The 25,871-nt window shown below is 41.9% G+C and overlaps 1 protein-coding gene across 2 annotated transcripts in view; it reads left to right on the top strand.

The window, feature by feature from the left end:
- The window catches only part of BMPER (BMP binding endothelial regulator), a 257,526-nt gene that overhangs the window by 131,236 nt on the left and 100,419 nt on the right, over window positions 1-25,871 (top strand). For both annotated transcript variants that reach the window (XM_069586706.1, XM_069586707.1), the window contains exons 7-10: window positions 13,261-13,360; window positions 18,477-18,586; window positions 22,310-22,450; window positions 24,559-24,663. In XM_069586706.1, coding sequence (XP_069442807.1) covers window positions 13,261-13,360; window positions 18,477-18,586; window positions 22,310-22,450; window positions 24,559-24,663 — 456 coding nt within the window. The remainder of the gene's footprint in view (window positions 1-13,260; window positions 13,361-18,476; window positions 18,587-22,309; window positions 22,451-24,558; window positions 24,664-25,871) is intronic.

The following is a 25,871-nucleotide window of genomic DNA, read 5'->3' as shown; positions in this document are numbered from 1 at the left end:
AAGCGTTAAGAACTCTTCTGTTTTTCAAAGTGAAACTTATTAGACCCTTTGAGAACTATGGATTTTGAATCCATATGAATTTTGTGGTTGCCCAAGTTTCCCTAGGATGGCATTTTTATTAAATGAGAGCAACCCTTTTTAAAATATTTATTTATTTGGCTACACTGGGTCATCGATGCGGCACATGGGCTTTCTCTAGGGGCTGCTCTCAGGGGCTTCTCTTTAGTTGCAGAGTGCGGGCTTCTCATTGCGGCGGCTTCTATTGTTGTTGCAAAGCCCTTGCTCTAGGTGAGTGGGCTTCACTATTTGCAGCACTCAGGCTCAACAGGTGCAGCTTGCAGGCTCTGGAGTTTGGGCTCAGTAATAGTGGTGCATGGGCTTAGTTGCTCCTTGGCATGTGGGATCTTCTCGGCACTGACTTGGAAGTTGGGTTCTTAATTGGACGCCCGAGAGCAACCACCAGGGACGACCACCAGGGACACCCGAGAGCAACCATTTTTCACACAGATTTGATGCCAGAGAATGGAGCACTTGTGATTTCAGTCAGGCCACTTGGGAGGATTTACAAAAAAAGAAGGGAGACTTGAGCCTAAAGGCTATCCCAGGCTAAACTAGTTAAAAGGTCAGTGGATCATAGTCTTTGTCCTACACTACTGGAAACATCTTCCTAAAACAAAAGCATGAAATAGTCACTGTACATGAGAATCTCTAGGATGCATTTTAAGTAAAATATAGGACATAAATGTAAGTGTATTTTCCACTTTAGCAATTTTTCTGGGGGGGAGGAATGGAACCATTTTGGTTGTCTCACCCACAGACTCCCTAAAACATAAGATGTTATGTCCTATCTAAAAAATTAAGAGAAATCCTTCACTTCGAGGGCAATATCTATAATCTACACACTTGAGCATATGCCAGACTCTCTTCAGATTAGAAATATTTTCAACCAATCTGAATTAGCAATGTTCTGATCATGAGTTGGTCATATACTTTGACCTACTTGTTTATAACAGTTTTCTGAATTAGGCAACCAAACTTGAGTACTGGTTGATGAAGATCTTTATAAATAGCATAGGTCAATTTAAAACGTGACTTTCTGGATTTCTCGGTCAAGAAAAGAGCTAGATGTCCACAGTCAGTGTGTAAACTTTCACTCAATCTGCTTGTTTTTGAGACATTGCCATCATCCTGCCGCTGGTTTGGAAAAATAAAATGGTTGATATTTCTGAGTCACTGCCTCCCTGAGTCTTCGATGTCTGCCTTCCAAATACTCCGCTTCCGCACTGTATGGGTATTCAGCACTGGTCTTTAAAGAGAGATGCTGCATGTGTTCTGAGTTGCTTGGCTCTATTTCAAATGGATTGGCCTTCCCCTGGTTTCCAATCAAAGGTGACCTTCCACTCTTTTTCCATTAGTATCATAGGAACCATGGAAACTGTCCTTGGCTTTCATTGAAACGTTTATGGTAATGCTGACAAGCGGCTGGCCTTCTGTTTGAGCTATGGCCTAAAATAACTTGTCCTGAACTGTTTTCTGTATCTTTTTCTGAAATAAGATACAATTGTTGCTCAGGTAGAACTTTTTTTTTTTTTTTATTCCTTTTAATAGGGTTAAGGGTTTAACCTTAACCTCTGGGTTGCTAGGCGTATTGTCATAGTTATAGAGCTGTTGTCTTCTCAGACCTCACCCATGACCTGGCAAACTTTCCAGCCAGCTGCCCCCTCACTGAGGTACCTACTCTCTTCCGGCTTCTCTGGAGCACCTTCTGGCCAAGACTATGAGACAATGCTTCTGAACCTCGTCTGATATTATTCCAGGAGAAGCTCAATTTAGTATAACTCATTGTTTCTGCAAGAAGCCAAGCACTTTCTCTTTCTGCTTATGAGTCCATTTGCCAGAGAATATACGTATGTTTTGTCCCCAGGTACTATTTTATAATAGGTATTGCCAATGGTGATCATCTTCTTAGGCGGATGCCTAGTCTTCCTAAAAAGAGTTTATGATAGAGGAACTATCTCTTTTCTGCACTGGACAAGAGTCCATCGTCTCTGCATGTCTGTCTGCCATTGTCCCCTCTGTTCCCCCCATTTTCCCAGTCACTCTGGTTCTCAGCCTGGCATGCCTACTGCATCCATCCTCTTTGATTGCACATCGCCACTAATATCATGGAGACCTCTGATCACCAGCAGTGTCATCTGAATTTTCCTTTCCATGTGTTTTACTCAATTATAGAAATCCCAAATCAGTGGGCCTGTACTTGAATATTTCAAATTCTTTTCAGCTTTACTTTCAGCATCTTTCTTCCTCAGGACCAACATGGGCATCCGTGGCAGGCACTGGGCTTGGAATAGCTTGAGTGACGGATGCCAAGTTATATTCACAATAGTCCTTTCCGTCTGTGACTAGACTCAGTAACTAGGGGATTCTGTTGTTCTGCATCTCTTCCTCCCTTAGGATGGAGTTTGCTCTCACAAGAAGACAAATGAGTGAACTTCTCTTTTTCACTGGAGTTGCCCAGACTTGTCAGAATGCAAGCTTTGGCTCAAGCTATGAGCCCCTCATCACAACCTATTTCCAACAGCCTGTACACATCTTTTCCTTTGATCATATTGGGCCTAGATTATGATCATCCCAAGAGCTAGCCAAGATTGGGTTACATCCTGATTGTCTTAAAACACAAACTTAGAATTGGTTGACAAGACCAATACCCACAGGCATCACTAGTTTGAATGAATAGTGCTAGAAGCCTCTAGTTTCTCTGGACAGTGTACCTCAATAGAGCTAGAGTGTTTATAGGACTCTGTGGGTATTATATTTACAGTATTTTATATTTTATTAGAATTTTAGGGAATTGTCACTTGATACAAAGAACTGTACATAGTCATGTATACTGAATGGAAGTTTAGAAATTTTTCATTTAAAGATCAGTGTCTAACATATAGAAACTCAAATGTTTGTTGCAGAGATGAACAAAAGCCAAAATGCTGTGACTCATCAATTCAGAAATTTAAGTTTAAATATAATCTTTTTTTCTGTAGTGTTTTCAGGTATACTATATTTATGAAAAATCTCGAAGACTTCTAAGTGCAATTTTGTCAGTACAGTAAGGGGATCCAGATATATCTTCATTAAGACTAATTCATTTTAAGGCAACAGATGTTTTTAGACCTTAGGAAACATTACTGGAGCACAAACATTTTTGAATTATTCCAGTTTTAACTGACAACTGTACAAGTAGGTGTTTAACTAAAAACCAAGCACTTCGATGTTACTGTGGTCTAGCTGTGGAGCTGGGAGGAGAGAAGCCCTTGACGAAGACAAAAGGAAGATTAACCTAGCTTCTATCCTCAGTGAACTCTCAACCCAGTTTGGGTAAATAATAAATCCAAATGAAAGACTGCGGAAGCAAAATAAAACAATATGAAGCATGTGGTATATTACATAAACTACTTCTGGTGTCAAAACTTAAAGGTCAACAGAAAGGTTTTAGATGAGCAGTCCATGAGCATACTGTGGGACAGTATTTCTAGAGACACTTGCCTCCAGTCAAAGGCTTTCGTGTGGCTTCCTCCTTAGTGCATAACCAGCTTTGCTGCAGTGCAGACAGCCTGCGGAACATGAAAAATGCCCTTCCTCCTGCACAATGGTGTTATTTCCTTCCTTTCAGGAATGGCTCATAACTCACAGGAGGTGTGAGTTCTGAATGATCGGTCTTTTCATCTCCCTGGAAGTGGGCCAGACTGTAGATAAAGCGTTTGATGTGTCAGCGGTAGGCTTGTAACAGCTTTGACTACTTACATGATGATGAAAGGTTGAACTTTGATAAAAATGGCAAGAAAAGGAAAAGGGCTCGTTTTCTTTCTTTTACTTTTTTTTTTTCAGAACGGCAGTTGAAAAATGTCCTACCAGGGTGGTCTGGAAGGTGTCTGGGAATCTGAAACATCAGGAGGTTGTTCTCCTGTGGATTTGTTTGTTTATTTGTTGATTGTTTCAGAGAGGGAACCCCCGATGCTTGCCAGCAAGGCCAGATTCTCAGGGCCCTTGTCGGCAAGTCCTACCTCTCTGTTCAGTGAGCCTTGAAAAGAGGGGTCACATCCTTCAGGGCAGATTACTGCTTCTGCTCCAGTCATCCCTCAGCCCTCAGCTCCCATATGCAGACATCAAATGAACCAGGGCTGGCAGATCTGTTCTGATTCCCAGAGCTTTTTTATCCCTCAGGTTGCAGGGCATTTGCTCAAAGATCGCATTGGAGGTTGATCCTCAAGGGTGGTCTTATCTTCCTGTTTCTAAAATGGACAAAGACAGGGAATAAAATATTCATGGAAACTTCCAACCAGTTGGAATTTGCCTCAAACAGTATCCCAGTTGTTATCAGTGATTTGTGTGTCTGCCTGTGGGGAAAGCTGGGTTTGGGGAAGAGGAAGAAATTTGAAATTTTCTTTTTCAAAGCAGAAACATTAAGGAAAAAAAAAAAAATCCTGCCATTCAGCTAAGTGACAAGAAAGAGCAAAGAACCAGGACTCAGAGGAAGACAGATGAATTTTTACTTTTAGATATGAGGCTTAAGCAACACATAATGGAAACCCTCTTTTAAAATGGTGTTAGTAAAAAGAATCAACACATTTACATTACCTATTTATTTATGACTCTAATAGTTGTTTCACAAAATTATGATCTTTGGCCCTGCCTCCACTTGCCCTTGAAGTCCACTGTTGTCTCCATAGCTAGGCTGAACCTGCTCACCCAGGCAGCTGCTGAACATAAGCCTAGAGCCGGCAACAGAGGAGGCCTGGCTGTGGTACCATACAACCCCAACCCCGGCCTTCAGTTTCTGTGAAATCTCCTGTAGGTATCTCTGAACATGATGAATACAATCAGACTCTCTGGGGATCCCCTGTCTGGCCATCAGAGGACACTGAAGTCCCTGCAGGGCTTACTGTTAAGGGCCAGAGAGTGACAAATCATACAACTTGGCGGGAACTTACATATAGGGGCCCCGAAGAGACCTGTTGGCAAACAGGATGGTTTCCTCCTTCCTTAACATCCAAAATGTTCTTGAAGGTGTCCATCAGCACCGATGATCGGCCTGAAACGACAAGAGTGAGCAAGATGAGAAACTCAGATTATCTGAATGGAGTGTTCACCTTCTGAAAGGGAGAATGAAATAACTAGAGATGAGCAGGGGGAGAGGAGCAAATGGGAAGTGAGGAACTTGTTCAGTTCAGTACCATATAACCAGGATTCAAACAGAAGTTCCTGGCTGTCTTTTCCTTTTTGGTAAAACATGGGAAAAACTAGCTTGTTCAGGGAGGGAAAAGCTGATAGGAAGGTTATTATAGTGTTTTGTAGTGACGTTAGAGCTGAAACATTACATCTGGTGCTACACAGTGAAATGAAATGTCATTTCTTTAATAATAATAACTTTGGTAGGTATAATAATGTGCTCTCTAGCTCGTCTAGATATTCACATCCTAATCCCCCAAACCTGTGACTGTCACCTTATATGGCAAAAATGACTTTGCAGATATAATTTTAGTTAAGAATGTTTCCAGTAGTCATGTACGGATGTGAGAGCTGGACCTTAAAGAAGGCTGAGTGCCAAGAACTGATGCTTCTGAACTGTGTTGCTGGAGAAGACTCTTGAAAGTTCCTTGGACAGCAAGGAGATCAAACCAGTCAATCCTAAAGGAAATCAACCCTGAATATTCATTGAGAGGACTGATGCTGAAACTGAAGCTCCAATACTTTGGCCATCTGTTGCGAAGAGCTGACTTATTGGAAAAGACCCTGATGCTGGGAAAGATTGATGGCAGGAGAAGGGGGTGACAGAGGATGAGATGGTTGGATGGCATCATCGACTAAATGGACATGAGTTTGAGAAAACTGAGGGAGATAGTGAAGGACCAGAAAGCCTGGTATGCTGTAGTCCATGGGGTCACAAAGAATCAGACATGAGAGATTATCCTGGATTATCTGGATGGACCCTTTTTTCAAGAGTCCTTAAAAAGGGAAAATGGAAGGGTCAGAGTTAGAGGAGGCATGATAATGGAAGCAAGGGCCAGGTTCAGAGAGAGATTTGAAGATGATACTGATGGTTTTGATGATGGAGAAAGAAGACCAGGAACCTAGAAGTTGGAAGAGACAAGGAAACAGATTCCTCCTAGGAGTCTTTAGAAGGAACACAGCCCTGCCAACACTTTGATTTTAGCCGAGTGAAATTGATTTCAGACTTCTAATCTCCAGCACTGTAAGATAATAAATGTGTGTTACTTTAAGTCACCAAGGCTGTGTGGTAATTTGTTAGATCAGCAATAGGAAACCAAAACAATAATATGAGCAACAGTACGATTGGACTTGGAAACATTAATTGATGGGAAAAATGAAAGGAATTTGGTTCAGGCTTGATTCTTAAGGCAGGCCTTGATTTTCTGAATAGGCAGTGAAGAAAGAAAAAGGTTTTGTTTTTATCAGCCCAGTGGGTACTTCTCAGAGGTCATTGTTTGCTCAAGATTTTCATGGGGCAAAATAAGTACCGTGGCAAAACTTTGCTGACATACCTTTGATTCTCTGTGTGTAGAACTGAAGTTGAGTTTTATTTTATGACTTGAAAACAAAAACCCATGCATAGCATGATGTTCAGATTCTTGGGAAAGAAAGTCTCCAGGATCCATACAGATGGTGATGATAAAGCCTGAGTTGGACTCAGCACAGATGCCTCAGAGAAGCGTAATTCAACTCGATCAACCTCAATCACCCATTCCTGCCCTCCTTTCCATGAGCATGAGTAAAAGTAGCCTCTAGCCACTGAGGTGAAATGGGGCCTGATTCTTCTCTCAGAGAACTCTTCAACCTAAAAAATATTCTCCATCATTCAGAACACACGTCTTAATCATGTGTTATAAGCTATGATGTGTGCTAGCTGTGAGGAACTCACAAGATAATTATAACTTAATCCCCAATTGATGGAAGCTCCTGTTAATTAGGTATTTGCAAAATGTGGTGCCTTGGACAGCAGCATTCAAGTCGGCTGGGAAAGTTATCAAAAATGCAGGTTCCTGGATCGTGGCTTGAGAAATGTTGGTCTAGTGTAGTAGTTCTCAACTTGAATTGATTTTGTACCCTGCCGTCATTTGGCAGTGTTTATTGCAACCAGGAGATGAAGAGGATAGAGACCAGGGATGATGCTAAACATTCTACAGTGCATATGATGGCTCCCTGAAGCAAAGACTTAAAACATCAGTAATGTCAAAGTTGAAAAGCCCTAGGCTAGTGTTGAGTCTCACAAACACACACACACATGTACACACACACACACACACAAATTATTTTAGCATGTGGTAGTAGTGGTTTAGTCACTCAATCGACTCCAACTCTTTGCAACCCTATGGGCTATATATATAAATATATAGATAGATAGATAGATAGATAGATAGATAGATAGCCTGTCAGGCTCCTCTGTCCATGGGATTTTATAGCATGTAATATAAACATATATGCCAGTGTATTGTGTGTGTATATGTGTATGTGTGTGTGTGTTCATATATACCTTTCTCTTGCCCATTGTAATGGGCTTATGAAAGTAAAAGTTGCTCAGTCATGTCCACCTCTTTGCAACCCCATAGACTGTAGCCTGCCAGGCTCCTAAGTCCATGGAATTCTCCAGGCAACAGTACTGGAGTGGGTTGCTGGTTCCTTCTTCAGGGGATCTTCCTAACCCAGGGATCAAACTCAAGTCTCCTGCACTGCAGGCAGATTCTTTACTGTCTGAGCTACCAGGGAAGCAGCTGATATCTCTGCCTTTGTCCACTCTTCTTCCACGCACTCAGCCTCACAACTCACTTGCAGCCTCTCTTCTGTGTTGATTTCTGATTCCACACTGGCCAAGAACAGGGGAAGCCAAGTACTAAGTCCTTCACCTTTGAAGTAGCTGTCATGATCCAGAATTTTATCAAAATAAATTTCCAGGTTGAAGAGGGGCGTGGATAAAGATATCCATTTCTTTGGGGGAAGTTTTTTAACCCAATTTGTAATTCAGATTTGGTGCTCTGCTCCCAAATTTGCTTTATACCACTGGTTGTTGTGATGTAAAAATTGTGAGTCACACATGAGCTCTTTGTGCCCACGATTTATTTCTTCCTTACGCTAGTTCCTCTAGTTTTTCCTTTTCTTTCATTCTCACCTCCATCGAGAATCAATGGAGAAGTCTATTTTCTTCAGAGTTGAATATTGTTTTTAAAAAATTACTCTCCAACTAACAAAAATCACTCTCGAATGTGGTTGCGTGTAGCTGACTGGTCTTAATTGGTTAGACATGCACTGCTGTGCTTCCCACCTCCTGTTAGGTGGCCGCGATCTGTTTCCTGGTCAAGGAATGAGTGCCATGTCACGTGCTGCAGAACAGTTTCCAGCCCCCAATTCCCAGCAGACCTCAGGGATGGGAGAAGCGTCCTGCATGCACATGGCTGTGGTTTTATCATCTTGCACTCATCACTGCATTCAGTAAGATGCTTTCTCTTTCTGTTTTAATTATGCAAAAGAACTGCTGCTTTAGGGTAAACTTTGACACAAAGTAATTGTGTTCTTGACTAAATCAACTAAAAGAAAATTAAGAAAATAGACCTGGCATAAGTTCCATGTCTTTCTTTTTAAAACAACTACTTTTGGAGAAGCACTTGCATAGGCAATAGGAACAAAGAATCACCTCTAGAGGACAAGTTTGCCTTTTCAAGGAATGGGCTGCTGCTGCTGCTGCTGCTGCTGCTAAGTCGCTTCCGTAGTGTCCGACTCTGTGCGACCCCACAGATGGCAGCCCACCAGGCTCCCCCATCCCTGGGATTCTCCAGGCAAGAACACTGGAGTGGGCTGCCACTTCCCTCTCCAATGCATGAAAGTGAAAAGTGACAAATGGTGGAAATTGTAGCTCTCCAGTATCCTGGACGTTCCTAGCTTTTCTTGTTGATCAAATGGGAATACAGCCATTAGTCCCTATGCATTTTGACCATTTAGACATTTTCAAACATTAGACAAAATGGATACTAGGACTTTAAAAATTGAAGTTGAGGGATGCTTTTTGAAATATTGGCACTAACAAACATTTAGCTGGTACCCAAATTATGCAAAACCCACGGAGGTAAAGGGATGCAGACAGCCCTGAACTCTGCCGTCTCATCAGCATCTTGTAGTTGAAGTGCTCTGAAAAGTTTACCTGGGTTCTGGAGCTCATTATATGTGGTGGCTCTTCCTTTCATTCAGTGGATTTTTACTGAGATGTTTCCTTGAGTCCTTTGAAGGATATTAGGCTCAAAGGACTGGTTCCTGCCCATACCATAGTCTAGCTTAGAGACAAATCCAGTGTTGTCTGTCAGGGTTAAATGTTCATGTGTGTGTCAAAAATACCACAGGAGTAAAGATGAGAAAAGAAAAGATACAAGATTATAGAGGAGGTTGTTGGGAATTGAAAGGGTCTAGAAGACTTTACAAAAGAGAAAAGACATGAAATAGACCTTGAGTGAAGCAGGATTTCCATAGGGGTCAGTGATGGGGGCAGAAAGGGAAAGTTGCATGTATAAAGAAGAGAGAAGGCTTGAGATATGTTTGGGGACAGGAAGGAAATAAGATATATTGGAATCCCCTCTCTGTGTTGGTAGGAAAGGAGATTGGAGAAAAGATTATGGAGTATCTGGGGCAATAAATAACTGATGCATCCAAGTGTTAACATGGTAAAATTTATTTCTTGCTCATTTAACAGTTCCTTGCAGGTGTTTAGTGGGTAGACTTCCATGTGGTGACTCAGGGAAGCAGGCTCTTCCACGTTATTGCAGAATTCTTGAGAGCATGGCATCTTGTTGTTCAATCACTCAGCTGTGTTCGACTCTTTGTGACCCCATGAACTGCAGCACACCAGGCCTCCCTTTCCTTCACCGTCTCCTGGATCTTGCTCAAACTCATGTCCATTGAGTCAGTGATGCCATCTAATCGTCTCATCCTCTGTCATCCCCTTCTCCTGCTTTCAGTGTTTCCCAGCATCAGGGTCTTTTCCAATGAGTCGGCTCTTTCCAGCAGGTGGCCAAAGTATTGGATCTTCAGTTTCAGCATCAGTCTTTCTAATTATTCAGGATTGATTTCCTTTAGGATTGACTGGTTTGATCTCCTTGCAATCCAAGGGACTCACAAGAGTCTTCTCCAACACCTCAGTTTAAAAGCATCAGTTCTTCGGTGTTCAGCCTTCTTTAGTGTGAGAGATTTCCGTCTACCTCCCACTGGGCACCCCTAACAGTAAGGGAGACTGGGAAATACAGATTGGCTCTGTGTCAGGGGAAGAAAAAAGATTCTAGTGGGCATCTAGTTGTTTCTACATGGACTTTTAGCTTGAGTGGGTTGAACTTTCTCCTGAATGTTATGGTTAAGTCATCCTCCACTTTAACATATGGACATGCTCTATAAAGAATGATTTTTTGGTGTATTATATTCACTGCTGGTAATCCCAACATATGGTAAACCTTGAATAAATCTTAGCTCAAATAATGAAACAGTTATGGATGCTAAATAAGGGTCTTAGAGATATTGAACCTTGTAGGATGGACTCGTGGAAAGAAAGCTGAGGCAGGTCAGTTAATTAGGAAGCGATGGTGATAATCTGATAGAGTCAATTTAGTGCAATTACAGTAGGAATTAGTGCAGTTTTAGAACCAGAAATGTTTGCTTCTGCTTTTTTAACTTTCTTAGTTTACAGCAAAGCCCTGGCTTATAGTTTAGCCAGAGTCCCTGCTGAGTTGAAATCACAGAAGCAGGTTGTGAGCTGAAAGGGCCTGGGACTTTCTTTGGAGGTATTAATTGGAATGCAGCCTCGGGACTTGGGCTATGCCACAATTCTGCAACCCAAACAAAATAAAACCTGACCAAAGCAGCAAACTTAAATTGGAGTTCAAGTTACTTTAACGGCCTCTTGGGAGACACAAACTGCAGTTGTATTATGCATGCAAAATTCACTCTTTGACCTTATTGTAAGGAAAATTACTGGAGTGCACACAGTCTTTGGCCAGCTTTCCAGTGTGTTGGACAAGTTAACGGCCATGCAACTATGCCATATTTTTCTTAAATTTTAATTTTAAAATATGCTTGAAAAATAGATGCTGATCCAACAAGAACAGAGAAAATTGATGAAAAGAATACATTCTCTGTGCACCTAAGAGAAGCCGACATCCAGGCAACCTTGTGTAGCCCAAGGCTTCGCGATTTGAGGAAGTTAAAAGCTAAGGAGAGCCTTCTGCCTCCCTCTAGATTTGACTTTTGTGGTTTATGTATAAGCCGGGGCAGACCTCAGAGTGTGACCAAGACTCAGGTTATGCGCCTCTGAAGTCTGGTGAAGGGCCAGAGTCCAGGATTATACAGTCGAGAGAGGAAACTCACTGAGAACAGCTAGGGATTCCTGGGAGATTTTTAGTGATTCGTGCTGATCTGGAAATAATGTAAAAACAACAGAAGGACTTTTTGTGGTATTTTTGTGTGTTTTCTATTGGTTTGGGGAAGAAGCCAACTTTAAAGTGGCTTAAAAATAATAAATATTTTAAAAGACATAACATGCTCTACCCTTTTCATCTGTCCCTACCAAAAAATAAAGCCTGCACAATGAAAATGGCAGGAATAGGAAGGGAAAGCAGAAACAACAGGCGACAGTACTGTGTCGGCTGGGAATGAATGGGATCCAGACGGCTAATGTCTGGTGTTAATACAGAAAGTGCTGGAGAAGGTGTGAGGAAACGCTATGAGGGAATCTTTCCCGTGCGAGGCCCAGGACTCTTTGAGGCGTGAGTTGCTTATTTCCTGAGGCCTCTCAAGATAAAAATTCCAGGCTTGAGGCAACGGGTACTTTTGAGGGTCTACTAGTTTGGTTTCCAGCTCAGATCCTAGAGAAGCCAATTCATTGAAATGTCATTTGCCTAGTGATTGATCTACCCAATTTACTTTGGTAAAGAAAAAAAACTGAATTATTCACAAGTTTGATAGTAATTCATATTGCACCGGATAGCTTTCGCTTGAGCTTTGCAAAGCTGTTGAATGTAAATTGACTGGAAAGCCCTAGTTTTTTTTTTGTTTTTTTTTTTTTTGTCGGCTTTATGGGGATTCAGTTACAAGTTGTTGAGGCTGGAAAAACAGGCATCCCTGCTAAGGAACGGAGAAAGGAAGTTGGTATGCTCATCTTCACATTTTGGAGGGGCGAGAGATACTAAAGGGCAGAGAAGCAGGAGATACTGAGGAAGAGAAGGAATGGATGTCAGAAGTGATGGATGCTGGAGGACAGAAAGGGTCAAGAATGAGAGACAATGGAAGAGCTGAAGACTCTAGAACATTTTCTGAGGCTGCTGAAGTCTTTTTAATATCAGTCATCATAAACCTTCTACTTGATTCATATTAGTTTGACTGAGTGACTTCAGTGAAATGATTCTTCTGAATGTTGGCTTCCAGTGTATCCATTTTCAGCAGATTGACTTACTTCCCCAAATCTGAACCTTGCTGAGTCGTTCTAGCAACACCTTTAAGGAGCGACCAAAAGGGAGGTCTTCCTGGAGGAAGCTTTACTGTAGGACTAGAAAGATGGGGGCCTGAAAGAGGAAGACACATCTCAGTAAAACCCCCAAAGTTGCTTTCTTGCCTTGGGCTTGGAAAGAGAGGTCAACTTGTCTGGGTTTGCCAGAGACGTTTCCTGGTTATAGTACTGAAAGCCTCAAATCTCAGCCAAACTGAGAGTGTTGGTTGGTCTTAAAAGCCAAAATGCTCAAGTGGCTCAGACAGTAAAGAATCTGCTTGTAATGCAGGAGACCAGGATTCAGTCTGTAGGTTGGGAAGATTCCCTTGGAGGAGGGCATGGCAACTCACTCCAATATTCTAGCCTGGAGAATGTCATGGACAGAGGAGCCATGGGTGGGCTACAGTCCATGGGGTTGCAAGGAGTCTGACATGACTGAGTGACTTTCACTTTCACTTCAAGAAGGAAAAAAACATAAAGAAAGGTGGTGGCGGTGGTGGTGAGTGGGGAGAGGTGATGCTGTACCCATCACTTTAGAGGCAGTCTTCTCGTGGGCACAATTCACGGCATCTACGGGGAAGAGCATGGGATGCCTAGGGGTAGTTGCCCAGGTCTGAGCAATCACCCTGGGACCAACCCCAGGAAAGGTCTAGGTTTGTTCCAAATAGTTTGGTTAGACACTATATATATGCACGTACTTTTCTAAATGTGCTTTTTTCTCCTCTTTTCTTTAGGGAGGCAGGACACAGTGCGTGAGAGAAGTCTGTCCCATTCTATCCTGTCCTCAGCACCTTAGCCACATTCCCCCAGGACAGTGCTGCCCCAAATGTTTGGGTGAGTGATTGTTTTCAGGTCAAAGAACAATGTAATTTATTCTGGGAGTTTCTGTTGAGCGTTGTCCACTTTTTTATCTTGAAGTTTTCAAGTTGTGCTTTTCATGCCTTCTTAGAGACAGATTACTTGAGTATAAGGTGTGGTGGCTCAGTAGGTAAAGAATCCACCTGCAATATAGGAGACCCGGGTTTGATACTTGGGTCGGGAAGATCCTTTGGAGGAGGAAATGGCAACCCACTCCAGTATTCTTGCCTCGGAAATCCCATGGACAGAGGAGCCTGGTGGGCTACAAGACCATGGGGTTGCAAGAGTTGGGCACAGTTGAGAGACTAAACCACCACCTTGTACCACCAAGGTGTGTACAAGGGTTTATTTCACTTCTGAGCCTCCCGAGAGCTTTCTTTTCTTTTATCTTCCCCTGTAGTTGTAAACCTGGTATACCAGACACCTTGGGATAATAGCCTGGTGTGGGGAGAATGGTCCTGAGGAAACCGTCTTTAATTGGACATTTGATGATTAGTAGGAATGTATTTTTGTGGGGAGAACAACATTGAGAAATTGTCTTTAACTGGGCATCTGACATTTAGTAGGAATGTATTTTAAAGGCATGTGAGGACTTCCTTGGCAGTCCAGTGGTTAAGACTCTGTGCTACCAATGTGGGGGGTTGGGTGGGGGATGGGGGCAGAGGCGTGAAGTTTCAATCCCTGGTCAGGGAACTAAGATCGCACATGATTCAAAGCATGCCCCCCAAAGAAGTGTTATTTTAGAGGCAAAAAACATGCAGGAGGATAAGGTGCCTCAAACAAGAGGTTTGTAAGGGAATAATGAATAAGTCAATAAAAAAGAGGGTTAGCTATTCCTTTTGGAGCAGTTATTATATGTTAGGCACCATGTGGAAACTTCAGGAACTTTTTTTCTCATTTAATTTTCTCAAGAGTCTGTGACATACAGGTGCTAAGTATAGAATTCTGAAGTGTATTAATAATATAGGGACCATGATTAGTTTTGTGCTGAGAAAGAAGTAGAATTCCTAGAAGGTAGCACAGCTAGTGAGCTATGGAGTTGACTCCTGAACATGAGTCTCTGTGATTCCCAAGTCCACGATTTAATCTGCTGCTTCTCAGCTTTCCAGGTAACATGGAGAGCAGCATGCATGTTACCACCTGAAGAGAAACACCCTGGATGGAGGGTCTCTAGAGCACGGAATCCTTTGGGTTTTGTTCGTAATCTATATATCAGCTTCTTCCATGTGGCCTTTAGGTCACTGAGTTGATTGAGTTTGACTGTTTAAGATTCAGATAAAAGTAGCTTGATCCATCAAATGAATACAATAGAATATGCAGCATCCCCACCAGTATCTCCAGGGATCCTTGGCAGGCGGCTTGGTTTACAGTAAGAGGCTGATTACTTTTCAGGGAAGCACAATGAATAACAGAAACTGAAATATTAAGCTCGCTTTGTTCTTAAAATGTCTCAGCAACTTTGCCTTTAGGAAAATATCACTGTTTGTCTCTTTTCTGTGGATCCCAGCCTCCAATCCTTATTGTCCACACTCTTTCCTGGAATCTTCTGTCTTTTCTGTCATACTTTGCTTCCTCCATCCAAAACACCTGTTAATTTATTTTTATCATTTCCAGCTTATCATACCCATACCCTGAAGTCTATCTTTCTGCAGTTGAATTGGCCAATAAAGGTATCTTGTTAAATGAAGGCAGCCTTCTTTTATTTGAAGGATTCTGCTGCTAACTCTTCATCTAATAATGTTTGCCTTCCTTCTGTGTACACACACGCAAATACACACACAAACAAGCACCTGCTTTTAAAGTAATTTCATAGATATTATCAGAACAAAGGAGAATTGCTTAGACATGACTGACTGAAGGCATTTCCACTGATGTGTGTGCTTCTTGGGTTGCCCATGTGTGCTTGTGCCCCCAGAAGAGAAGTAGCCAGTTCACTGTTGTTGAAATCATCACGCTGTGGGTCATGGTGGAAACAGGGCCCCATCTAAGTGAGAAAGTCGTCCCAGAGGAGGCGTGGCTTGGGGCCTCAGCTTGAAGATAAGTAGGCTTGCCTAGAGAATCCTGTGGACAGAGGAGCCTTGTGGGCTGCTGTCCATAGGCTCGCACAGAGCCAGACATGACTGAAGTGACTTAGCACTCATGCATGCATTGGAGAAGGAAATGGCAACCCACTCAGTATTCTTGCCTGGAGAATCCCAGGGATGGAGGAGCCTGGTGGGCTGCCGTCTATGGGGTCACACAGTTGGACACAACTGAAGTGGCTTAGCAGCAGCAGCAAGCTTGATTAAAGCTCTGAAGCTGGTATCATGGATATGCTGAGTCAGATCAGATTCTCATATGAACAATGACTGTTGTATTAAATGCAGATTTTTCTATCTATTTGTGGTCATAAGTCAGACTACAAAAGGAAGAGCAAGTCTTAGGACACTCAAAAATCCTAATTCTCCCAAATGAGACCTTTACTGCTGGGCTAAGTCCCAGCGGAATAAAGTGGAAATGGCTTAGATTAGGCTATACACAGTCTCTGAACTGTTCTTTTGAATGTTTTATCTTATTTTGAGCCATGATGACTTTGGGATTTAGGTAAGATTGTATGTTCTTTGACAGTAGAAAGAAACATACCCACACAACAGAAGACAGGAAAAAAAAAGGCAGGGTTGGGGGAAACACAGCAATGCTTAGTAGATGCTGAAATTTTAGACTAATTAGACTTTTGGATTTTTGGACACTGATTTGCTGTTCAGTTTTCCCTTGAGCAGGATTCATTCACATGACATACCCCTGCCTTTTGCACTATTTTCCTCTCTTTTCTCATTTTCAATGACAGCCTCATCAGAAGTTTCTATATAGAGAGCACCCGATGCACCTCTTAGAGTCACACAGCCCAAGATAATATTTGAATTATACGTGCTGTGTGCTCACTTGCTCAGTTGTGTATGGTTCTTTGTGACCCCCATGGACTGCAGCCCATCAAGCTCCTCTGTTCATGTGGATTCTCCAAGCAAGAATACTGGAGTGGATTGCCATTTCCTTCTCCAGGGGATCTTCCTGACCCAGGAATTGGGCCCACGTCTCCTGAATTGGCAGGTGGATTCTTTACCACTGTGCCACCTGGGAAGCCTATTTGAATTATACCACCTCTAATAATGATAATACTTATCTGCCATTGGTCATATTTGTGCAGGGAGATTAAACTCAAGCCTTTTTTGTTCAGTAGTGTACTGATGTATCAATCCACCAGTCTAATTATAATAATATAATATAATATAAATAATAAAAGGCAGGACAAGGCAAACCATGTTATCACAATTTGAAACAAATACTCAGTTGAAGCAGAGCTATTTTTAATTCTTAAAGGACAGAAATATATCTTTGATGGAATAATATAGAGGACAGTATTTCAAGCAGTGAAAAATAATGTCACCATCATTTTTGTAGTAAATTAAAAAAAATCTGCTTAGGCGTGTTTCTTATACTTTTATAGAGTGTCCTAAATCAAGGTGTGATATGACAGGTGTGATTCTGATGGGGTGGGTGTCCTGTACAAAGATTTTTGATGCTTCAGACAACCCTTGGGAGTTACCTAGAGGAAGACCTAGAGAAAGGATGAATTCTGTGTTTTTCAGGTAATCCTCTGATTTAATCTATAAATTTTTACAAACTTCAAAAGACTTAGAACCTGAGTATACACAGAAGAATGCCTGTTTCAGTTGGGATATTGCTAATTGTTAGGTGCACATACAGTCATTATGCTAAATTTTATCTAACCATAAAAAACTTTTTGATGGTATACTTTAGCACTGACATTGTAGTTAGAGATGGTAATGTGTTATTGGGAGGAGGCATTTTGATATTATTTTATGACAAGTGAACTAAGTCAGGCCTGGAGAAATCAAGCTCAAGATCACCTGGGAGTCTGTATGTGGGACCCAAGTTAAAATTATCACGATCATCTTTTGAAGCAAGTTTGCTTCTTGTAGGGAGAACTAAACTAATGATTTAATTCTACATCTATACTGTATCCCAGCTTTGAGGTTGACTTTTAACGGGAAGATGGCATTTTTGTTGACACCTACTACAGTAATTCCAACAGTTCTAATTCCGAGAATAGCATTTCATATGTGTTTATAGATACTTAAGCATTTCATTTGGTCTCCAATGAAATAGAGATTGCTTTTAATCTTTTTACAGGAAGAATGTAGGTATAAATCTTATGACTGATGATTAATCTTTGACTTCTCAACTTAGTCCTTAATTGAAGTAACATTTCAGAGATATTTTTATGTACTCCAGAGAGTAGAAACTCAAATACTGAAAGAAAGGAGGAAATTGAATTGCACTCTTTATTTGGGGTTGATTTTTTTTCGCCTTTTGGGTCACCAATCATATCCTTACATCAGTGAAAACCAAGGTAATTCTGCAAGAGGTGTGATGCCTGTGGGAGGTTGAACACTGGGTATATGGAGCTGGATTCTTCCTCTCTGTGGTCTTTGAGTTAGCATCACCCTTGATGCCAATGGACTTGTCATTTGTTCAACTGAGATACTATCTCATTAGTTTTTCTTTTTGCTCATCCTAGTCTTCTTTGGATATCTTGACTTCTCCTGCCTCTTCCCTGCCAACACCCACTTTCTGGATAATTTTACTCATTCTTTAAGATACAGCTCAGGCAGCACATCCTCCAAAAAGTCTTCTCTGTCCTCCCATTCTCATAGTTCCTAGAGTGGCTTCTTTCCAGAACTGACTGTCTTATTGTATTGAAATCATCTTTTGTGGGTTTGTTTCCCCAGTAAACTAAGCTCCACTGGGACAGGATGCCTTAGTCATCGTGGCTCACTAAGATGAACTCATAATAAAGATTTGTTGAACTTACAAGATTCAGTATGGAATCAAACTCTCTTTAGCAAAAACTCTTTGAAGTCATGATTCCTGGGAATCCCCTGGAAACATGTGACCCATGGCTCTGTATCTGTGCGCTGGATTGACTTGGTCTTGTGGCAATGCTTAACAGTCCTGTGCTATAATTGCTGATGATGAAGCGGGACAGTCCTGACCTCTGTCTTGCTAACACTACGCCGTTGCTTCTTTCTAGGTCAAAGGAAAGTGTTTGACCTCCCATTTGGAAGCTGCCTCTTTCGCAGTGATGTTTATGACAATGGATCCTCTTTTCTCTATGATAACTGCACTGCATGTACCTGCAAGGTAAGATGGTTCTGAGGGGCTGTGGTCCAAAATGGATAGCATTTTGGTTTTAATGTTAATGCTATAGCCAAACATAATAACGTGTTATTTATGGTAACAAAGCATTACTGATGCCACTTTATCTGTAAAATTATATTGCATGTTCACAAGGAAGTTTAGACATAGGATCCAAGTTACAAATCACCGTTATCTTCCCAGGACCAGTAAGTGAGCTCTGGGGGTGAGAATTAAACTCTGAGGGGCTGAAGCACTTATAAAAATCAGATAAATGCACATGGCAGTGTTCTCTGGCTCTAATTATTCAGTATGAATTCTCTGACACACCTGGCAATAAAAACGGCTTTAACCACACGCAAGAGAAAAGAAGCCAACTCATCAGAAAAAGCTGTTGCTGCGAAAGATCGAGAACAGGAAAAGAAGGGGGCAACAGAGGATGAGACTGTTGGACAGCATCACTGACTCAATGGACATGAGTTTAGGCAAACTCTAGGAGATAGTAAAGGACAGGAACGCCTGGTGTGCTGCAGTCCACGAAAAAAAAAAAAAGTTACACACTTTTCTCAAAAGGCAACCACACATCTAGTGACTGGTAAAGAAAGAATTCCTCAGCTCCAGAAATTTAAAGGGATTATGCACATCACACATTCCTAGACTATGTTTATATGGTGATTCAGTTCTGAAACCGAGAAGAGAATCATTTACATGGAGGACTTTAGGACCATTCGTTAGCAAGTTAACCGAAACATCTGTGTGACATGAGTTTAGAATAATACATTTTGGGGGTGATAGTTGTTGTTTGTTTTTAATAAACAGAGGTCTGTAGAGGGAAAGAAGAACTTTTTTCACTGTCAATCATAGCTTGAATTAGAGTTCAGAAGTTCGTGATTACTCAAGGCATGCTTTGTTAATGAGCATGCACTGCATTTTCAAGGAAGTAGCCGAGTAAGGGCTGAACTGTCTGTTCCCTAGCACTGAACAGCAAGTAATTCCAAAGACTGGAAGTACTTTCCCGAGGCCCTCTCCTCTCTTTCATGGTTCATAGAATCCTGTGCTAAACATATAGCCACTCCTTCTGTTGTCTTGACCTCCATCCTCTGGACTTCTCTTTCTCTCCTGCAATTTCACAGGTTATAGCTTCCTCTTGGGGATACTGAGCCTTTGATGAAACATCACATTCCTGATTTTCTTGATTGCAAAAAAGTCAGGCATCCCAGGGATGGAAATTAGTTATGCTTGCAGCGTTTTGGGTCTCATTCTTTGAGAGATTCTTTGAGTGGTGATTAGCCAATATATCCCAATACTCAAAAGAAGCGTAACTGACACTGTTCCTTCAAGATGTTTTTTATCAGAGTACGAGTTCACGGTCATGTTTGGGAAATGGAATACTTGAAGAATCAGGCTGCAATCATTTGGGGTGATCAGGATTGTTTTGTACCTGTTAGAGCTTCCCTCTCCAGTATCCCCATCCAGTGAGTGCCTTGGCAGGTACAGGAAACAATTATCTGAACACAGTTCAGTTTTAGGCTTCTGTCTGCCTGCAGTGTCCTCATCTTCCTTGAGTTTGATTAGCAAACTCCTCTTCATTTACAGCAGCCTTTCTCAGATATCTCCCCTTCTAGTGAGGTTTTCCCAATCCACCTACATAGGTAATTGTTGCATCTTCTCTAGCTCTATACCTTTACCAGTTCTTTTTTACCACATTATTATATAGTCCTTGTTCAGATGGTTATCTCCTCTTTGTGAGTTCCTTGAGGAAAGGCGCACATCCATCCATCTCTGTATTCTAATTGCTTAATCCAGTTCCAGGCAATGATCTAATGGTACTCTGTGTGTATGTTTGTTTGTGTGTGGTGGGGGATGGTTGGTTGTGGGTGTATATTTAATGAAAGTTGGGCAATCTATCATGAAGTATGCATTATTCTAGAGCTGGTGAGTGCCCTTGTTTTTCAAACTTGAAATCAAAACATGCAATTTGACAAAGGATTTTTTTTTCCAATTTATGAGTTGACTTATTTCCATGTGCCAGGCACTGTGCCAAGTACTTTGCATATTCCATTAAACTACACAATAAACTTGAGAAGTGTTATCATCTCCATTTTGAAGATGAGGAATCCGGGGCACAGGGGGATGGATTTGTACAAGACAATACACTTAATAAATGAGCTGGCATTCTACCCTGGTCTTATTCAACTCTATATCTTATCCACTGTGTGGTGTGATTTGAATAATAAATGCCTTTTTCTGAAGGATCATCTCATTGTCGTATTAATCTTAAGAGGATAAGTTAGTGAGAGTATAGTAGATGGTACCAGAAGTGCCTCTTAAAGTCACAGAATTGATGTAGTAGTTGCAGAAGTTACATCTGTCGATTTACACAACCTATTTGTATGCAAGGCTCCAAAGTGAGTCCTCTCTCCAAGCTTACTGACTGGGTCTACGTCTTGGAGAGGGGTTTGGTCTCTCATTTCCCTGCTCTTTGTTCACACTAACTCAGCACTTTGAGGTCATTGCCAATCTACCCTGGGACACTTCTTTCCTCCATCCTGTCTTCTGCTAAGTTTCATAAATATTTTGCTCTTATAGTCATTCCACCTGATATTCTACTCCAGGTGAAATTTCAGCTTTTGGCTGGGGAACTGGAAAAATTTACTTTTCTTAGGTTCCTCTGAACTTTTTTCTCATGCATTGTTGAATGAGTCAGTAAGTACAACTCACTTGACTATTTCGTCCATGGAATGCCACTTCTTTTGAATTCAAGCCACACTCCTTAATGTTACAGATATAGACTTGTCACCCTCAGAGTTTAAGTGTCCTTGATTAAGGTCACACAGTTGATGGAAGACCCCTAGAACCCAGGCCTAGCTTTAGAATCGCTTGTTTGGTTCCTTTGTGAACACAGAACACACTAAGGAATTTCATCTTCACATGGGGCATGAGCTCTAAATTTTTACTCTTCGATCAAAGATATCCTGAGTTTACTGTCAGCTCTTAGAAGGTGTCATAAAGCCATGGGGGAGCCCTGAGGGAACACTGTTAAGGAGGGTTGCAAAAGACGAGAAGGGCAGGAAAAAGGAAGGAAACTGGTTGGTCCACAGTGCACTGGGCCTTCTTACCCAGTGGCTGGAGCAGGGTATCCTGTCGGTCTTTTGAGCATTAACTGATAAGCCCTTGGAAAGTGGGGGGGCGTATGTCACACTCTTCATAGCTTCCTCTTCTAGTCTAGATGCTTAGTTAGCAAATAAAATTTTGAGGTGAATGAAAGATTTATTGCAGTGAATTAGAATATGGTATCTTTGATCCCTGGGAAGATTCCCTGTAGTAGCCACCCACTCTAGTATTCTGGCCTGGAGAATTCCATGGACTGTGTAGTCCATGGGGTTGCAAAGAGTTGGACATGACTGAATGACTTTTACATACATCTTCAGCATATGTTTTAAAGAAGTTAATTGTGGGTTGTTAAAGGAAGACCAGGACCTCCTTGTAGCTCAAACAGTAAAGAAACTGCCTGAGTTGGGAAGTTCCTCTGGAGAAGGGAATGGCAATCCACTCCAATATTCTTGCCTGGAGAATTCCATGGACATAGAAGCCTGGTGGTCTATAGTCCATGGGGTCGCAAAGAGTCAGACATGACTGAGTGACTAACACACACAAAGGAAGACCAGGTAGGATGTCTGGTGGAGGTGGAAATTGTTTTTAACTTCCGGTTTGCTTTTGGGCCCCCAGGACTCCACTGTTGTGTGTAAGAAGAAGTGCTCCCACCCTGGTGGCTGTGACAGAGGCGAGGAGGCCTGTTGTGATGACTGCCTCCTACGAGTGCCCCAGGAAGACATCAAAGTGTGCAAGTTTGGCAACAAGATTTTCCGGGTATGTCATGAACAAAGCTCGTGGGAACTACTGTATGATACTGAGTTGTAGAAAGCTCCTAGCAAAGTGCAGTTTGCAAAATTTCACATTTTGTGGATACATGTATGTGTGTGTACAAAGTATTTATTTATATGTACATATATGTTTAGAGTCAAGGACACTTAGGGGTAGAGAAGCAACTGTCTGTGTTTTTCTTGGCTTTACTTTTGGTTTATAACATATGCTACACCTGTAAAACATTGCCTTTTCTAAATGTGGTGGCCAGTGGTTGGGGCTGAGCTGAGGAGTCCCCTGGATGGTGCAGCTGTGGGTACCCGATGCCTGGGGACAGCAGTCAGAGATGCATGGTGCTCCTTGGTGAGATCCTGATTCTCTTAGAATTTTTGCACTAAGCTCCTTTTTCAGAGAGAGATTTTCCCATTTGGAAGATGTTTGGGTGAGGTTGTGGCCAGCAGAGCAGTTGAACCAAGATGAGAGAGTCCTGCCCCAGCTGAGTGAGTAGGGTCGGCTGCTGCCCATATCAGGTGTGTTTTACACTGTTTCCTAGTGGCATGGGTGGGCAGTTGGCCAGTGACCATTTAAATGTTAGGATTAAGATAATTGACTTTGTCCAAAGTGCTGCCCATCTAGTCTGTTTTCCCCATGGGTGGAGGGAATTTCTCTGCACCTGAAGGTGTCATCTCAGAGTACCCTTGAGAATTGAGACCCTCAGAATCAAGTCAGAGAAGGAGGCACCTCAGGCCCTCTGCACTTGGCTAGATTTCCTATTATGGAGCTGGAGGGAGAGTCTTGATTCTTACGACATCTGTAAAAAGACTTGACGTGTCATGCCTAAGGGAAGGGCATCACGTGTGTATATGTGTGTATGTATCTGTGTGTTGTGGTTCCACCAGGCTTCCAGAGCTACTCATGTGTCCTCTTTACACGTCATCCTCTGTCTCTGGAGCATCCAGATGCGGTAGGCTCACCCTGATGACTCTTTTGTGCAAAGTGCTTTCCAGGCTCCTTGCAAAAAGGTTCCTTTGTATACATGGATGGGGCCTGAAGTAATTTATGGAGTCCTAGAAATGTGCACTCAGAGAATTTTCAATAGTCAGATGCCCTTTAAAACAGATTCAGTCAGAGAAATAAAAGGCACTAGAGACATAGGTAGTCCTTAAAATACCTTCCAAAAATGAGAAGGAAGAGTAAGAGGCATAGGTAACATCAAAGATCTGGGCTGGTTTTTCTGTTTTTAATAAAATTTGCTGCTCAGATCCAGAAGCCCAGAAAGGAATCCTTGCTCTGTTTTCAGGCCTAAATCTATTGCCCATAATCTTTTTTTCTCATAAGCAAGAATACACGTTCCTGCATGTTCCCAGAAGTACAGGATTTTTGTGGCTGAACACTTGGCAACTGCAGATTATAAATCCAATAAGCCAAAGAGATGCCTCAAACAGCCTTTTCTGGGCTAGAAAATGTGTCCCAAGTGCTACCCAGCCCTTTAGGAGGAGAGTATCAGACAGGCAGGGACATGGGATGAATGGCTCTTGGGAGTTTTCTGTGCTCCACATTTTCAGATGGTTTGCTGGTCAGGTGTCTGCCTGGCAATGGGAGTCATATGGATTAGTCTCTGTTCTTTGCATGTTCGTGCCCCATGTGGGCCAGAACCATGTCACATCTGGGAATGAACTAACCACCTCCGGACATCTCAATTAACTACTGGCATCTGGGAGAACTCAAACTTTTCAGTCCTATCAAATGGAAAAATTAGACCCTTGTTGCATCATGTAGGAAAAGTCTTGTTTGTCTCCCAGGGTGAAGCTAAGTAAACAATGCAAAAGGAGCAAGATGCAAATATGACTTGGTTTGATGTACAAACATTTTTTTTTAATACCCTGGAGGGGAAATGCGCGTGCGCGCGCGCACACACACACACACACACACACTAAGATCTAGCATTTCTATCAGATCAGTTAGATGTAGATAAACACCTCATAGTAATTCGATCTACTGATGGAAACCATCACTCAGGGAAGAAATGCTTTCCTTGACAGACAAATCCTAGCCTGGTGGACTAGCTCCCATCAGCCTCCAGCTTATGGAAGATTCTGTGGTCTCCTTTGCAGGATGGAGAGATGTGGTCGTCTGTCAACTGCACCATCTGTGCTTGTGTGAAAGGCAAGACAGAGTGTCGCAAGAAGCAGTGTGTTCCCATCAGCAGCTGCCCCCAGGTTCGTCTGCAGGTTGACTTTCTCTTTAAGCATCTTGAGAACCATCCTGTGTGTGGCATGGTCACCTCCCATCTTCTGAGCACAGAATTCAGATCCTCCATAACTTCCAAGTTCCCAAATAGACACGTGTTGTTTGCAAAGCTTGCTCTTTGTTCTTTATGGTTCTCATCCAGATTCTAGCCTAAAAGGGTAATATCTCTTACCTTGCTCTGTTTTTTACTGATCTCTCCTAGTTTTTTGTTTTAATGTCTCCAACTTCTGTTTGATCAGCTCCCTCGTGTCTTTTGCTGGGTTTTCTTTTGAATATCATAAAAGATCCTTTCGTTTTACCTCTCTTTTTCTTTCTTTTCAAATCAGTTTTCTTCCTGTAGCCATTCAAAGGAATATGTGGTTGTTTATTAATAAATTCCCTAAGGAGTTTCACCTGCCCAGTGGCACCCTCCAATCCCTTTTCTGAAGTTTTCTCTCTCCAACCCAGGCTCTGTTGTAGTCCTGAATGGACATGGCGTCTTTATGGAAATATCTCTTTTCAGAAACCCATAGTTCCAGTGCCCTGAATAAAGCATCCATTATCTTCCAAAGCATGAGCTTCATTGAATTCACCTCAGCAACTTGAAACCTTTCAAGGTTTTATGCATTTTGGGAAAATGTCAAGCCTATTCAATACCTTCCAGTGAATGAAAAAATACATCCATATATTCAGGCCATGTCTTCCTTTCTCTGTCAGAGACAGCTTTTAATTTTATTCACATCTGTTATTATTATAAACAAAAAGTTGCTGTTTTTACGTGAGTGCCAAATGAGGCACAAAAAAACAACAGCTGTTGCTGTTGCACAACTGAATAAAGGGGGGAGAAAAAAAGAAAGAAAGAAAGAAACCCTAATTAGTCTTGCTTTAAAAAGCCTCAGACATAAAACTGAAAACCTCCCATAAAAGAAAAACAAAACAAAACAAAAAACAACAACCAGGAGATACAATAAGGAGAGTTGAGCATGGTCTGCTTATAAATATGCATTGGGAAAAATGGTATCACATCGTTTTTGCCCATCCTCGGGGAACCCTCACTGGTAATGAACTCCTGCGGCACATGTTAGTAATAATGGGCTTCCTTATTCTACAAGACAAAAACAAAAGGCTGAGCCAGCCTGGTGGCTCGAGTAACCAGCCTCCGCAGGCCCTGGTGGAGTTCCCGGCTTCACTTGAGTCC

The sequence above is a fragment of the Ovis canadensis genome, chromosome 4 (assembly GCF_042477335.2).
Source record: "Ovis canadensis isolate MfBH-ARS-UI-01 breed Bighorn chromosome 4, ARS-UI_OviCan_v2, whole genome shotgun sequence".
NCBI classification, from domain to species: Eukaryota; Metazoa; Chordata; class Mammalia; order Artiodactyla; family Bovidae; genus Ovis; species Ovis canadensis.
Note: the sequence above shows the minus strand (reverse complement) of the source record. Positions and strands in the feature narration are given on the sequence as shown.